This window comes from Labeo rohita, chromosome 24 (assembly GCF_022985175.1).
Source record: "Labeo rohita strain BAU-BD-2019 chromosome 24, IGBB_LRoh.1.0, whole genome shotgun sequence".
Classification (NCBI taxonomy): domain Eukaryota; kingdom Metazoa; phylum Chordata; class Actinopteri; order Cypriniformes; family Cyprinidae; genus Labeo; species Labeo rohita.
The window spans coordinates 4,668,079-4,684,138 of record NC_066892.1 but is presented as its reverse complement, the minus strand read 5'-3'; the positions used below and the strand labels follow the sequence as shown (position 1 = coordinate 4,684,138).

Below are 16,060 nucleotides of genomic sequence, written 5' to 3'. Positions count from 1 at the left end.
ACCCAATCTTGGGTGCTTCCCCTCTTGATTACCTCTTAGAATTAAAGTAATTCAACCATCTGAATCACAGACGGGCGTGCCGTGGAAGCAGATCCACATCACATCATCATTGAGGACCCAGACGGGTCTTGCACACTCATTTTGGACAACATGACAGCGGACGACTCAGGCCAGTACATGTGCTTTGCTACCAGCTCTGCAGGCAACGCAAGCACACTAGGCAAAATCACTGTACAGGGTGAGTAACGGACGTTTCCAACTTAGTAAAGCTAGCTTCACTTCATTTCATTCCTGCTAATTTTTATTCAACCTTTTGCAGTACCACCACGTTTTGTGAATAAAATCCGGAACGCCACACTTTATCCAGGAGAAGATGCTCAGTTCACCTGCACCATCCAAAGTGCACCAAGTCCCAAGATAAGGTAGTTGCTCCATTTACACTATCATTTATGTTATTTCCAGGTAGAAAAGAAGATCTGGTTGATTCATATGATGAAATTCAGATGAAGGCATTCCATAAACGACAGTTTGTCTCTTGTGTTATCTAATTTACTGACAAAATGAAATGAGTTGAGTATTAAACGATGCCATTTTCTTGCACAGATGGTTTAAGGATGGTAAACTACTGACAGACCTGGAGAAGTTCCAGACATACACCGAACCACGCAGTGGAGTGTTGGTTCTAGTTATCAAGAACCCTGGAGAACGAGACCTTGGACACTATGAGTGTGAAGTATGGAGATTCTTAGTTTAGTCTTTTAAGTTTTTTACTCCAACCATGAGGAAATAAGCCAGTGATCATCATATCATTCATTTGCAGCTGTCGAACCGTCTGGGCAGTGCCAGGTGTGCGGCACAGCTGATCACTCCTGCTGTGGCTATGGCGGGAGAACGTAGAGCAGATCAGGCCATCAGTATAGAAGGTAAAAAAGACGCCTGTCAACACACATATGCCAGCTAGTTAAAAAACATTCCCATCTGTTATGACTTACTTATTGAAACTTAAAACAGATTTAAAAGGGGGACACATCCTGATGCAATATTTCATATTTTAGCAATTAATTAAATTTTTTAAAATATGTTGTATCATATTTACCATTTTTTATTGCTTTTATAGTAACGGAACAAGAGACGAAAATACCGAAGAAAACTATAATCATGTAAGTCTCACACACACTCCAAAATACAAATTGAATACACTACTGTTCAAAAGTTTAGGGTTAGTCTGACTTTCCTTTTTTTTTATAAAAATAATACTTTTATTCAGTAAGTACACATTACATTGATCAAAAGTGACTATATAGAATAAAAAAAAAAAATTAATTTAAATTAAATAAATGCGGTTCTTTTGAACTTTGTTCTTCACAGAATCAGAAAATGTATCAGTAAAATATACATATTAAGCAGTAAAAATATTTAACTATTTTCAAACTTGATCTTAATAGTGTTTCTTTAGCAAATCAGCATATTAGAATGATTTCTTAAGGATCACTGGAGACTGGAGTAATGATGCTAAAAATTCATCTTTGCATCAAAAAAAAATTACATTTTGAAACATGTTGTAATAGAAAACGGTTACTTTAAATGGAAATAATATTTTACAATTTTTCAATATTTTTACTGTATTTTTGATCCAATACATGTAGCCTTGGTGAGCATTAGAGACTTCTTCCAAATTTTTCAAAAAATGTACACTATAAAAATTTACCAACCTGAAGCTCATCCACTTCTAATGTCCCTTTTCCACTTCTAGTGAGGAGACCATCACCACAGTGGTGAAGAACACCCGTATGAAGCGGCACGCATCCCCACGACCATCGCCCATGGGAGCTCACCGCTCAGAGACATCCACACCCGAACCACCTAGACAAAGACGAACCCTGGCCAGGAAGACTGTTCCAACACTGTACGTTCCTGAGCCGGAGGGTGCCACAGCCAGGAACCCAAGATGGGTAGAAGTTGAGGAGATCATAGAGTACAAAGTGAACAAATCACCTAAGTTACCAAGAAGAAGAGGCGTTTCCCCCAGCAAGTTCTCAACCCCTGGCAATCCGAACACTAATAACTCCAACAACAAGTTAGTTGAGGAGGCAATGGGTGCTACAATAGCTCTGCAAGCTTCTTCCAGTACGGATGAAGAGGAAACTGCACAGAATGTGTCTGAAGGGGTCGACAGTATGACAGCATTAGAAGTTAATGATCCTTGTGTCTTCGATGAAGATGATGAAGGAACTATCATCGTGGAGCCTGAAGATGATGAACTTGATGCTCGAGATTGCAAAATGCTGACTGATGGGAATCGAGTTCTTAATCTTGAGGATCTCGAGGACTACGTCCCTCAAGAAGGCGAAACGTTTGGCAGCGGTGCAGACCATCACGTCTCCGTCGAGAAACCAAGTGAGATCTCAGTATTGCAGAGAGAAATTAATGAGCCAGTTATTGGCAAGCCCATCGTGTTGAACGTCGTACGTCCAGCACCGGCAAGACCTCGCATGGGCTTCTTCGGCTCCTTCAAGGAACACATTTCCAGCATGTTCAGTCCAGCTTCATCAGCGAGCGCAAGCTCTCAGGCAAGGCTAGAGAAGACCATACCTATTCACGTGACTACTGGTTCACGCCATACCAGTAGCTTTGCAAGGTTTGAAGTCCAGCCGACGTACTGCTCCGAGGTCCAGAGAGGAAAAGAGGGGGGTCTGCAAAGCTTCAAAACGCAGGTTTCCGCTCAAACCCGCAGCTACACGCCAACCGGACAAGTCACTCTTCAGATCAGCAAGAAGCAGCCATTTGAAAAGCAATAATCCACTCAGGATAAATTCTCGGATGCTTGTTTCCAGCATGCAAAATCAGGACATACAAGTAGCCCTAGTCTTAAATGGGAACGCTTCTGTAAAATCTTGCAATTTGGGTGTGTAATTCAATCGTGAAGCTTCTGCTAACAGCAGATCATTCCATGTTGAGGCAAAGGATTCACTTGCCAACCTTTGTATCCTACTGTACCTAATGAAGACTTTCTAATTATTTGAGTTCCCGTGAGCGAATGTGCAGCTGTGCTTCGAAACGGCAAGTCTGATACAACATAAATGTGCAAATATGGACAGTAAAACTGTCTTTCGAAAAGCAGGAGTGTTCAATCCTGGTCCTGGAGGACCAATGTCAAGTTTATCTTCAACCAGATTCAACAGAATTGCTTGGAAGTTTCTAGTAGGACCTTAATTACCTGGTTCAGGTGTGTTTAGTTAGGGTTGGAGCTAAACTCTGCAGGACAAGTGTCCCTCCAGGAACAGTTTTGGACACCTTTGGTCTAGACCTCTGGTTCCTTGAGGTCCACTTTTAGCTCCAACCTTGATCAACCTTTCTTGAGCTCACATTTCTGCAACTTTCTATGTATCCTAAAGATCTTGATTAGCTTGTTCAAGTGTGTTTAATTAGGGTAGTCCCTTGATCTAAAGCAGAGATTCTCAATTCTAGCCTTCAAGGTCAACTTTTAGCTCCAAGCTTGATTGAACTCCTCTTTCTGTAACTTTCTACTGATCCCAAAGACCTTGATTAGCTTGTTCAAGTGTGTTTAATTAGGGTTAAAGCTAAACTCAGCTGGATAAGTGGCCCTTGAGGAATAGGTTTGGATACCTTTGGTCTGAAGTTCAGAAGTTCTTCGAGGTCCACTTTTAGCTCCAACTTTGATCAAACTCACCTTTCTGTAACTTTCTAGTAATCCTAAAGACCTTAATTAGCGTGTTCAGGTGTGTTTGATTAGGGCTGAAGCTAAACTCTGCAGGACAAGTGGCCGTTCGGGAATAGGTTTGGACACCTTTGGTCTAGATCTTTGGTCTGAAGCAGAGGTTCTTTGAGGTCCACTTTTTGCTCCAACTTAGGTCAAACTCACCTCTCTGGAACTTTCTAGTAATCCTAAAGACCTTGATTATCTTATTTAGGTGTGTTTAATTAGGATTGGAACTAAACCCTGCAGGACAAGTGGCCCCTTAGGAACAGGTTAGGACACCTTCGGTCTAGTCCCTTGGTCTAAAGCATAGGTTCTCAATTCTGGCCCTCATAGTCAACTTTTAGTCAACCTCTAGTAATCCTAAAGACCTTGATTAGCTTCTTCGATTGGAGTTGAACCTGAAGTCTGTAGGAAAGTGGACTTTCTGAGAATCCCTGTACTAAAACACACTTCAAGAAATAAGGTGGTGTTTGTGTATGTCAAGAAATCCAACTTTGGACTCCAATAATAAGATTTTATCTGATTGTAATTTATGTGCTGTATGGAATTAATGTACCTCAGCAATACATATATATACATTTGAGTGTCAAGAGAACTTGTCAAGTTGATTGCATGAGTTATTCTTTAGTGTATTACACTGTGGCTTGTTGAATCTGAAGTCTATGAAATTTTGAATATGTCATCCTGTACTGAATAGACTATTCAATGTGATCAGCATTTTGGTATTGCAATGTGAATGTATGGGGTTTTGTAGACTCACAAAGGAATAGTTCTGGGAGATTTTAAGACTTAAGAAGCATAACACAAAATCTATTTAATGACTTTAGAAGATTTATTTTAAAAAGTATTTCTTGTGCAACATGACTTTAAGCACAGTATTTACAGATTTAAAAAGTTTTGCGATTTACTGGAGTAATACTAATATATATATATATATATATATATATATATATATAAATGTGTTTGAACTTTAAATACAAATACAAATTTTGTGTCAACCAAAATTTGCATGTGTAACATAATTTGTTGTTTTGGTGGATCACATGGTTTGGTAAAAGCAAAATAAATTAGGACTGCCAAGGGTGTTCAGCAGATAAAAGGAAAAAAACTTGAATAAATATAAATAAAAATGTACGTCTTGAAGTTCCGCTTAGGATGTGTGTATTATAAATCAGACTTCTGTCTAATCACATAACATTGATATTAAAGAAATGCTAAACAACTTTGTATGGTGTATGGTGAAAATCGTCGGACACGCACAGTCGCTTTCAATATTGCACTCTCATTTATTCATTTCACTCTAGACATGCTTACCTATGTGTGTAAGTACACATCTTCACTGTATACATACTAAAGTATGTATACGCCAACACACACATAATTAAACATGTAGAATTGTACATATATATTTATATAGACCTATAAATTTACATGTACGCACATTTATAAAAGAGTGCACACAATGCACTCTCGCACACGCACGCACGCGCTCGCACACAACACATACAAATGTCATGCGTCTGTGGCTCAATGTTTGTCTCCTGTACGTGAACACGCACGCACTCACAGACACAAACGTGGATATATATCTCAGACATACTTCATATCCAAAAAGGTCTTTGAAAACAACACCAGGTTGTGATTTTGGACACTTCAACTTTTTTTTTTCTTTTTTTCTTTTTAAAGCTGAGAATCGAAATTAAACGGAAAACAAAAACGAGAAGAAAGGCATGGTGCTGTTTCGTCCGATCATAACCGCAGGTAAGGGGGTCAATTTGCATAATGTATACAGGTTAAGATTTTTCTTTCCTATATTTTTTTTTTTTTTTAATAAAGAACTTTTTCTCTTTTTATATAAACAAAGCAGAAAAACCGAAAAAAAGAAACTAAACTCTACAGAGTAGGTCCCCATCCACAGTCCCTTCTGCCGACAGGGGGTGACATCAAGCTGTACAGCGCAGTCAAAAACATATGTATCAGCTTCATTTACAGGTACAGCCATAATCAAGGCACAAAGATCTACAAGTAGATTTTTTACTCTCTTTCAATAAAGTTGTACAAAATAATATAACATTTTATAGTCTGTACAGGAAAGGAAAAAAAAAAAAATTCACCCTTGCACAGTCTGTACAAGTTAAGAAACTAAAATAAGAAATGGGGCATTTCTTTTCGTGGATGTTTCACCATCATGTTCCCAAAACCAAAGTGAGGCTTCAGCAATGTTCCCATAGCCCCTCCTCCTCCTCATTTCAAAGGCTCCGCCTTTTCACAGAGCCCCTCGTCCTCCTCATGTCAAGGCTCCGCCTCTTTCACATAAAAAGGGCCGTGGTTTTATGCACGCCCGCCGTTTTCTGTCCGTAAGTTGGACAGAAATTCATGATGTGATGCTACATTGTGTGTCCATCTTCGTAAAGAAAAACGTCAGTCAAAACCTGATGGAAAAGTGCATTACTTCACTTCGCTTTCCCAGTGTTCGACAACCCCCGGCCCGCCACCCCGTCCCCGCTTCTGTCCGCGGGCGATCTTCAGTGTTCGGAAACGGAAAGAGCAGCAGAGAGCCCTGGAGGCCAGAAGATCAAGGTTCGGGGTGCGTGACTAGGACTCCTGGAGGTCACAAGGTGATGCGATCTTCATATTCTGGCAGGCGCCAGCACGTATACATATATACACGATATCATTTTTTGTTTGAATAAAAAATAAGGAGGTAGCCAGAGGCTTCATGGAATGGCAAAAATAAAGGCAATCCAAATAAAAACGGTTGGGGGGGCGGGAAAAAACCCAGCGAGCCTCTCCGTCCCGAATCCACGCGAGTTAAAATAATAAACACCTAAAAACCGAAGGGTGGTGCGCCAAACGTCAGTAGTATATTCGTCTGCGGTTTTGGCCTCGTGAGTTGTGAGGGCAGGGGGAGTTTGGAGACACGTTCGTAAAGAGTCGAAGTGAGATCACAAGAGTTCGTACTGCCGCAGGTGCATTCTCTGGATGATGTCTCGGCAGTCGTTGAAGACCCGACGGATGTTTTCCGTGTCCACCGCACATGTAAAATGGGGGTAACAGTAGTGACGGCCGTCTCCGCTTTCTGTACTGATCCTCTGCGAAAAGACAAAGTGAAAACTAGGGATTACATTCCATTTTCATTTTTTGTCGTTAAATTCAAGATAGGACTTTAATTATGTTCAATAATTCGTGTGGTCAAAACTTTGGAATATTAAACCCTGATAGCATACGTACACCTCAGAGACGTCTATTTGACGTCTGCATTTACATCTGCAAGACTTTTTGTCTTTTTTGTGCTCATCTGCAATACGTCTATAAGACGTTTCCTATCAGGTGTCAAATAGACGTCTATTAGATGTCTTCAAGATGTTTATTATTTAGAATCTATGTAAAACTGACCCTGATAGTACACATACATCACGGAGACGTCTATTTGACATCTGCATTTACATCTGCAAGACATTTTTTTTTTAAGCGTTTGCTCATCTTCAATACATAGGACGTGTCCTATCAGATGTCAAATGGACATCTATTACATGTCTTTAAGATGTTTATGATTTAGAATCTATGTAAAACTGACCCTGATAGTACACATACATCACGGAGACGTCTATTTGACATCTGCATTTACATCTGCAAGACATTTTTTTTTAAGCGTTTGCTCATCTTCAATACATCTATAGGACGTGTCCTATTAGATGTCAAATGGACATCTATTACATGTCTTTAAGATGTTTATGATTTAGAATGTATGTAAAACTGATCCTGATAGCACACATACATCTCGGAGACGTCTATTTGACGTCTGCATTTACATCTGAAAGACATTTTTTTAAAGTGTTTGCTCATCTGCAATACGTCTATAGGACGTGTGCTATCAGATGTCAAATGGACATCTATTAGATGTCTTTAAGATGGTTATAATTTAGAATCTATGTAAAACAGACCCTGATAGCACACATACATCTCGGAAACGTCTATTTGACATCCACATTTACATCTGCAAGACATTTTTTAGAGTGTTTGGCCATCTGCTATACGTCTATAGGACGTGTGCTATCAGATGTCAAATAGACATCTATTAGATGTCTTTAAGATGTTAATGATTTAGAATGTATATAAAACTGACCCTGATAGCACACATACATCATGGAGACGTCTATTTGACGTCTGCAAGACTTATATATATTTTGTAGAGTGTTTGCCCATCTGCAATAAATCTATAGGGTGTGTCCTATCAGATGTCAAATGTATTAGTTTCTATAACCCCCGGCCCCCCCCCGCCAAAAAAAGACTCCAAGCTTTTGAATGGTATAGTGTGTAATGTAAATGGTATAGTGTGTAACTGGCATATTAGAATGATTACTGAAGGATCGTGTGATCTAAAGACTGGCGTAATGGTGCTGAAAATTAAGCTTTGAACACAGAAATAAATTACATTTTAAAATATATTCAAATAGAAAACAGTTATTTCAAATAGTAAAAATATTTCTAAATTGTACTGTTTTTGCTGCACATTGGATCAAATAATTGCAGCCTTGGTGAGCAGAAGAGACTTCTTTCAAAAACATTAAAAATCTTACTGTTCAAAAACTTCTGACTGGTAGTGTATATACTTTTAGTAAGTGTTTTCTTTGATTGTTAATGTATTTAAATATGTCAAAACAATTGTATGATTATTATTATTATTATTAAATATTAGCTTTGAATTCTTAATTATTAGCAACTGAATGAACCTGAGTGAATCTTAAGACAATTTTTATTCTCCAGAGGACCACAGGATGGCGCCAATTATTGGTTTACTTAAATACTAAAGAGTAAATATTGGTCAAAAATGTTGGTAAAATCAATTATTGCTCAAAATCTAATCTATCTAATCAACAAATTACCCATCAACAGTGTTTTCCTTAATCATTTCATAACAGAAAAAGAAAATCACAACAAAGCAAAGCAGTCTAAAATTTAACTGCAGTAGTTGCTGTGTTTAATTTGTGTATTACGAAATGAAAATGCTAACCAAAAACTCGTCACGAATGAAATACTTGGCTCTTGTCACTCTGGGGTCTTCACCGGGTTCAGGAGTTACTGAAAGATAGAAAAAAAGTCAACAGATTAACATACAGGGAAGCTGACACATGAATCCGGTTCACAAAACTAAATGATTTTGAACACAAATATAGTGCATATGGACTACTTTTATGATACATTTACTGAGCTTGTGCACCTTTTCATGCCAGAACTTTCATATTTCCTTTAACCACAAAAAAACAAAAGTCTATTTTTATTCAACTACAAAGGGAAACTTTAGTACTGTAGTATTTCAGAATATCTATGGTGAAAAAGCCTAACCTTTATCAGGTAAGGTGTAAGAAGCATATTCAGGGAAATAATCTTCAATTTTGGATTTCCCAGCTAATACTTTCTCTGCCAGCATGTCTTGTTTGTTTAGGAACAATATGACAGAAATTGTCCGTAACCATCTGTGAAAAGAAAAAATAAAGACATGACAGAGACAGGGTCAGTAAGCTTGCACTTGCACTTAAAAACAAGTTATGTTATGAATAAGAAAATAAAGGCATCACCTGTTGTTCCAGATACTGCGAAAAAGAGCAAGTGCTTCCCGTAGCCTGTTCGTGTTGTTGTCTTCCCCTTAAGACCATGTTATAGCTGCTGCTCGCTACCACAAAGATGATCGCTGTGACGTCTGCAAATCAGTACCACATATGTGAAATCAGTGCGTTTTCTGATTTTCTGAAAATTGTGTCATTTTTTCATCCTAACGTCATTCTAAATCTGTTCTAAATCTGAGTTTCTTTCTTTTTTTAAAAAAAAAACAAGATATTATGAAATCGGTAACCAGTTGACGGCACCCATTGACTTCCACAGTATGGAAAAAAATACTATGGAAGTCAATGGGTGCCGTCAACTTTTTTTTTTTTGGTTTTTGGTTACCAACATTTTTCAAAATATCTTCTGTGTTCAGCAGAAGAAAGAAACTCATACTCCCTTTAAAGTATATAAGATGAGATTGTCGAAGACCACATATTACATATGTTAAACACACACTCAATTTACCATTAAAACACTGAATCCATTTTCTTCTTTCGTCTCTCTGACCTCCCACATCAAACATACTGAAAGAACAGAATAAAAGCATGAAGCTGTAGGATGTGAAATGTGTCCCTCTAGTGGACATATGAAGACATGACTACTCAAAATATCCACTGTACAATCTTTAATATGTTTGTCAAAAGTGGACTTACTGAAAGTTGACTTTGTCTACTTGAAATCGCGTCTCAAAAATCCCTGATGTTAACACTCTGCAACGAAGCAAGTCCTGAAAGAAGAACGATTGAGAGAAAGCATGTTAGGAAAAAACAATTTTTGGAAAATAAATGTCTCATGCAGTTTCTCATCTAGAAAATGCTGAAATAGTACCTGGTCTGTTGGAGTATAGTCGCTTTGTCTTACTGCATCAATCCGGTCAAGAAAGCTGTAAATACACAAATGAAGAGAAGCATGAATTAAAAGCAAAAAATAAATAAATACAAATATAACTATATATAAATATAAATATATAAATATATAGCATAATTTGGGGTCAGTAAGACTTGTAATAGTCTTTAAAGTAGTCTCTTATGCTCATCAAGGCTGCATTTATTTGATTAAAAATATAGAAAAAAAAAAACAGTAATATTGCAAAATGTTTTTACAATATAAAATAATGTTTTTTATTTTAACATACTTTAAAATAGAATTTATTCCTGTGATGAAAAGCTGAATTTTTATCAGCTGTTACTCCAGTCTTAAGTGTCACATGATCCTTCTGAAATCATTCTAATATGCGGATTTATTATTAGAATGATCAATGCTGGATAATATCAACAGTTGTGCTGACAAATATTTTTTGGAACTTATTTGTTTATATCTATTTTTTTTTTTTGTGGAAACCTTGATACATTTCTGGATTCTTTGTTGAATAGAACATTCTAAAAAAACATTTTGTAACAATGTAAAAAAATGTACTGTCACCTTTTATCAATGTAATGCTGTCTTACTGAATAAAAGTATTTCTTTCAAATAAAGAAAAAAAAAAAATCGTACTATATATATTTTTAAGCCAAAAATGTAAATAAATAAGTTTTTTTTTTTTTTTTGTGGAAACCCTGATACATTTCAGGATGCTTTGATGAATAGAACATTTTAAACAAACATTTTGTAACAACGTAAAAGTATTAACTTTTATCAATTTAATGCAGTCTTACTGAATAAAAGTTTTTCTTTCAAATAAAGAAATAAAATTTAAAAAATCGTACTGACCCCAAAAACACAACATAAACACCAAGAATCTCTCAACTTAAAAAAGAAAAAAAAAAAAAAAAAAAAATCACCTTCAACAATAGTTTCACTGTGTCTCAAATGTTACTTTCATCATCTCTGACGGTATTAAAACTGGCCAAAACTATCAATGAAAAACCGCCGCCCTTTGAAGGTCTTGGTATACCTGTCGCTGTGTCAAATATATATTCACAAGACCTAATCTGCTCATTGGACCTGAAAGAGAACTGAAGCCCTGAAAGCATGCTTACAGCAAGTACGCAGCTGAAGTATGTTAGATAACAAGCCCATATCTTTCTCTTACTTCCCTGCAGAAAGGCAGAATATTAGCCCAACACTCTGTGACCATCATGTGATATTAGTGCTATCAGCACTAACGGAGACAAATATAGACTCATCCCACAAGCTTGTGACAACAAGACAATCTGTAACGACATTGCCCAAAAAAAAAAAAAAAAAAGATTAAATGATAAAGGGAAAATAGGTTCATGTGGAGATCTCAACTCTTGCTTTTGATTTTTGTGTGATGTTGAAGCATTTTTTTCATATGCAAAGCATAATATACTAGGATTATAGACTAATGATTGGGTCGTTACTTTCTAACACGTTCTAGTCAAATCACAATATAAATAAAATAATACTTTTAATCAGTAAGGACACATTAAATTGAACAAAAGTGACAGTAAAGACATTTATAATGTTACAAAATATTTCTGATCATCAAAGAATCATGAAAAATGTATCGGTTTCCAGAAAAATATGAAGCATCAGAAGTGTTTTCAGCATTTATAATAAAAAAAATATGTAAATCAGCATATTAGAATAACTTCTGAAAGACATGTGACACTGAAGACTGGAGTAATTATGCTGAAAATTCAGCTTTGCCATCATAGATATAAACAAAATTGATTAAAATAGAATAAATTAACATGAATAACATTTAAACTAATAATTATTAATATTATTTTAAAATATTTTATATTATTCTAAATTGCAATGTTTCACAATATTACCGATTAAAAAAAAAATTAAAGCAAGACTTTTCAAAAATATTTAAAATAATATTCTGCAATAAATACGTATGTGCCACAGACCATAAAAAAAACAAAGAAAAAAAAATGTATTTAGCGTAATAAATATATTACATATTTGCCATTAAATATTCAGTATCAATTATCAATCTATTAATATTTAAAATAATAATCTGGGTTAAATACATGCCGCAGACCACAGAAAAACAAACAAAACAAAATTATATTTAGCGTAACAAATATATTACATGTTTGCCATTAAATATTTAATATCATTTATTGATCTAATAATATTTTAAGTAATAATCTGGGTTAAATACATGCCACAGACCACAGAAAAACAAACAAAACAAACAAAAAATGATATCTAGTTTAATAACTTTACTACATATTTGCTATTAAATATTCAATATCAATTATTAATCTAATAATATTTAAAATAATAATCTGGGTTAAATACATGCCACAGACCACAGAAAAACAAACAAAAAAAATATTTAGCATAACAAATATATTACATGTTTTCCATTAAATATTCAATATCAATTATTGATATAATAATATTTTAAATAATAATCTGGGTTAAATACACACCACAGACCATAGAAAACAAAAAAAATTATATACATATATATATATATATATATATATATATATATATATAGTTTAATACATATATTACATATTTGCTATTAAATATTCAATACCAATTATTGATGTAATAATATTAAAAAAAAAAAAATCTGGGTTAAATACATGCCACTGACCAAAGAAAAACAAACAAAACAAAATTATATTGAGTGTAATAAATGTTTTATGTATTTGCCGTTAAATATTTAATTCCAATTATTCATCTAATAAAAGTCTTTCAAATTTACCTGATCATATTATCTTAATATTAATCTGGGTTAAATACATGCCACAAACCACAGAAAAAAAAAAAAAAAAAAAAAAAAAAAAATATATGTACATAAAAATATATGTACTACATATTTGCAATTAAATATTTAATACCAATTATTCACCTTCTAAAATTTAAAATAATATTCTGTGTTAATAATTGCCACAGATCACAGCAATAAATGAATACATAAATAAAAAATACTAATAAGCATAATAAATATATTACAGACTTGCCATTAAATATTCAATACCAATTATTGATCTAATAACATTTAAAATAACATTCAGAGTTAAATACATGCCACTAACCAAAGAAAAACAAACAAAACAAAATTATATTGAGTGTAATAAATATATTACATATTCACCATTAAATATTTAATTCCAATTATTCATCTAATAAATGTCTTTCAAATTTACCTGATCATATTATCTTTAATATTGTAAATTACACCTCGGATAAACTGATTGTTTTCATTACTTTATTTTTTAAAAGTGTGGTGTGTCCATGTTCTAATCTAACTTAACAGAACATTGTACATCAGGGTTTTATATCAGGAGCAGAGACACATTTCTTTACATTCTGTTTTGTGGTTTCACTGGAACAGACAGTGATGCATAAAAAAACCAGACTGGAACAAGAACATTGCCTGCGAATTCAATGTCACTGTTACATTTAACAACTGATAACAACCTCAACAACCAGTCAGCAAAACATTACAAACCACAAATTCCAGCACTCAATCACCGCTCACAATAAACACACTGAATGACGACAACTTCTGCCTGTCAGCTGCAGACGCTTCTTCAGTATCAAACACAGCTTTAGCGTCAGCTGTTTTATTAAGTAAAGCGTGCAAAGTGTAAATAAAACCTATGCATCTCTATATGTGTGCATTCCACCAAACGTGGTCATGCATTTCCAACATTCACCTCCAGAGGGCAGATGTTTGTTCAGCTGTACTAAACCTCATTGAGTTTTATGTCCTCCTCCCAAACTGAAATCCAGTGCTCTGTCTGAGAATCAACCCAAACTAGCTTTCTCTTAATGCAAGATAAGTGACTGTGCATGTCAGGACTATAAAACCAGCTCTTCACCAGCATCGGACGGGCTGAGAGGTGTTTGTGTGACAAAACCACGGGACAGGCTGCCTATCTGCCATCAAGGATACATACAATATTGACAAGATGTGCACGGCGAGTCCCCACCTCTGTCTTGTGCGGTTTTGCACGTACAGAACGCCGTACGTAGGATCAGTGTTGACACAAAGGTCGAAGAAGAACAATCCAAACAAATTCCACAAGTTGATTTAGGCAGAACTAAATATACTGTAAGACACAGACTGACTCGACCATCAAAACAAAAAACGGCACGGCAACTAAACAAACTCATTTTTGCTAAAGATTATATAACAATGAACTAACCAAGATACTTTGAACGTCATCATAGTGAAGCTAAACTTAAACTTTGTTTAAAAGTACAAAACTAATATATAAAAATATATATAAACAAAAACAAATAATGTTATAGTTGGTTTGTAAAGAAAAATGCATATAACATTAAATATAAAATTCATAATACTGTGAAAACATACGATAAAAGTATATTGATATTGATGATTTCTATACAATTTTAAATAAAATGTTTTTTTTTTTTTTTTTTTTTTTTTACATTTTGTTAATAATCTCCTTCTGTATTATATTAATTTTCCAAAGGATAAAAAGAAAATTATTTTTTATTATTTTTGTTATTATTATTTTTTTAAATTATCTCATTCTGTATTATATTAATTTTCCAGACAAAAAAAATAGTAAAAATATATATATTTACAAAATATTAATGTTGCTAAAATAATCCTCATATATGTGAGAAAAGAAGAGAAAAAAAATAAAATAAAAGTATTTTAAACCAAAAACATTTTATTACTTTAAAAGTATAAAACAAATATATCATTACATATACAAACAAAAACAACTAATTCTAGTTATTTTATTTAAAAAAAGTATATAACATTAAATATATAAAATTCATAATACTGTAAAAACATAGTATATTCATTATTTTTTCTAACTGTTTTAAATCACTTTTTTAAGTTTATTTATATTTTTTAAAAAATAATCTTCTTTCTGTATTATATTAACTTTCCAGAGGAAAAAATAGTGAAAAAAAAAAAAAAAAAAAATTTCCTTAACAAAATATAAATGTTGCTAAATGTTGCTAAAAGTATTTAAAAAATAAAAAAACAACAATTCTATAGTTATTTTATTTTATAAAAAAAAAGTTTAAAAGTATATAACACTGAATATAAAAGTATTAAAGTACTAAATAAAAGTTTTAAAGTTATTACTTTAAAAGTATAAAACAAACATAAACATGATTATATAGTTATTTTATAAAATAAATTTTAAATACAATTGAATATAAAATTCATAACTGTACTGTAACAACATACAGTAAAAGTATACTGTTTAATTTTGTAAATTATTTTTAAGCAAATAATAATTTTTTTTTATAATCCCCTTCTGTATTATAATAGTCTTTCCAGAAGGAAATAAATAGTAAAAAATATATATTTCTACAAAACTTAAATGTTACTAAAATAATCCTCATATCTGTCGGATCAAAAAAACAAAAAACAAAAAAGAAAGTATTTAAAAAAAAATTAAAAATATTTTTACAAAATAAAATGTTGCTACAATAATCATCACATCAGAGAGATTAGAGGAAAAAGTGTAAAAAAAAAAAAAAAAAAAAAAAAAATTTATTCACAAATATGCTGCTATCAAAAATTTATTAATTAGTATGTTGCTAAAATAATGAATTCTCAAATTTGTAGGACCAGAGCAAAACTAAATAATTAGAAAATAAATAAATAAATAAATAAAATCAATTATCTATCTATCTATCTATCTATCTATCTATCTATCTATTTTTGGTTTAACCAATCAGACTTCAGATCAAATGATCCACTTTACAATAGTTCTTTTGAAGTTGTGTGTGTTTGTTTACATTTTGTTATTTAATCTCCCTTGGTTGCTCTTATGCTGAAAATAACATCTCTCACGCTGT

The 16,060-nt window shown here is 33.5% G+C and overlaps 2 protein-coding genes and 1 long non-coding RNA gene across 3 annotated transcripts in view; 1 reads left to right on the top strand and 2 right to left on the bottom strand.

The window, feature by feature from the left end:
* obscnb (obscurin, cytoskeletal calmodulin and titin-interacting RhoGEF b) overlaps window positions 1-3,640 on the top strand; it is a 56,427-nt gene extending 52,787 nt beyond the window's left edge. The window contains 6 exon segments of the mRNA XM_051098132.1: window positions 71-238; window positions 320-422; window positions 604-733; window positions 821-923; window positions 1,118-1,160; window positions 1,754-3,640. Coding sequence (XP_050954089.1) covers window positions 71-238; window positions 320-422; window positions 604-733; window positions 821-923; window positions 1,118-1,160; window positions 1,754-2,798 — 1,592 coding nt within the window. The 3' untranslated portion in view covers window positions 2,799-3,640.
* Window positions 3,492-4,031, bottom strand: LOC127155727 (uncharacterized). The gene is made up of 2 exons (XR_007825639.1): window positions 3,915-4,031; window positions 3,492-3,722 (listed from the first exon to the last, which is right to left on the bottom strand). It is a non-coding gene; the product is annotated as an uncharacterized LOC127155727 (long non-coding RNA).
* A 1,489-nt stretch (window positions 4,032-5,520) lies between these two features.
* gnal2 (guanine nucleotide binding protein (G protein), alpha activating activity polypeptide, olfactory type 2) overlaps window positions 5,521-16,060 on the bottom strand; it is a 29,297-nt gene continuing 18,757 nt past the window's right edge. The window contains 8 exon segments of the mRNA XM_051098142.1: window positions 5,521-6,813; window positions 8,736-8,803; window positions 9,068-9,198; window positions 9,301-9,365; window positions 9,367-9,422; window positions 9,794-9,852; window positions 9,982-10,055; window positions 10,157-10,211. Of these exon segments, the coding sequence (XP_050954099.1) occupies window positions 6,667-6,813; window positions 8,736-8,803; window positions 9,068-9,198; window positions 9,301-9,365; window positions 9,367-9,422; window positions 9,794-9,852; window positions 9,982-10,055; window positions 10,157-10,211 (655 nt within the window). The 3' untranslated portion in view covers window positions 5,521-6,666.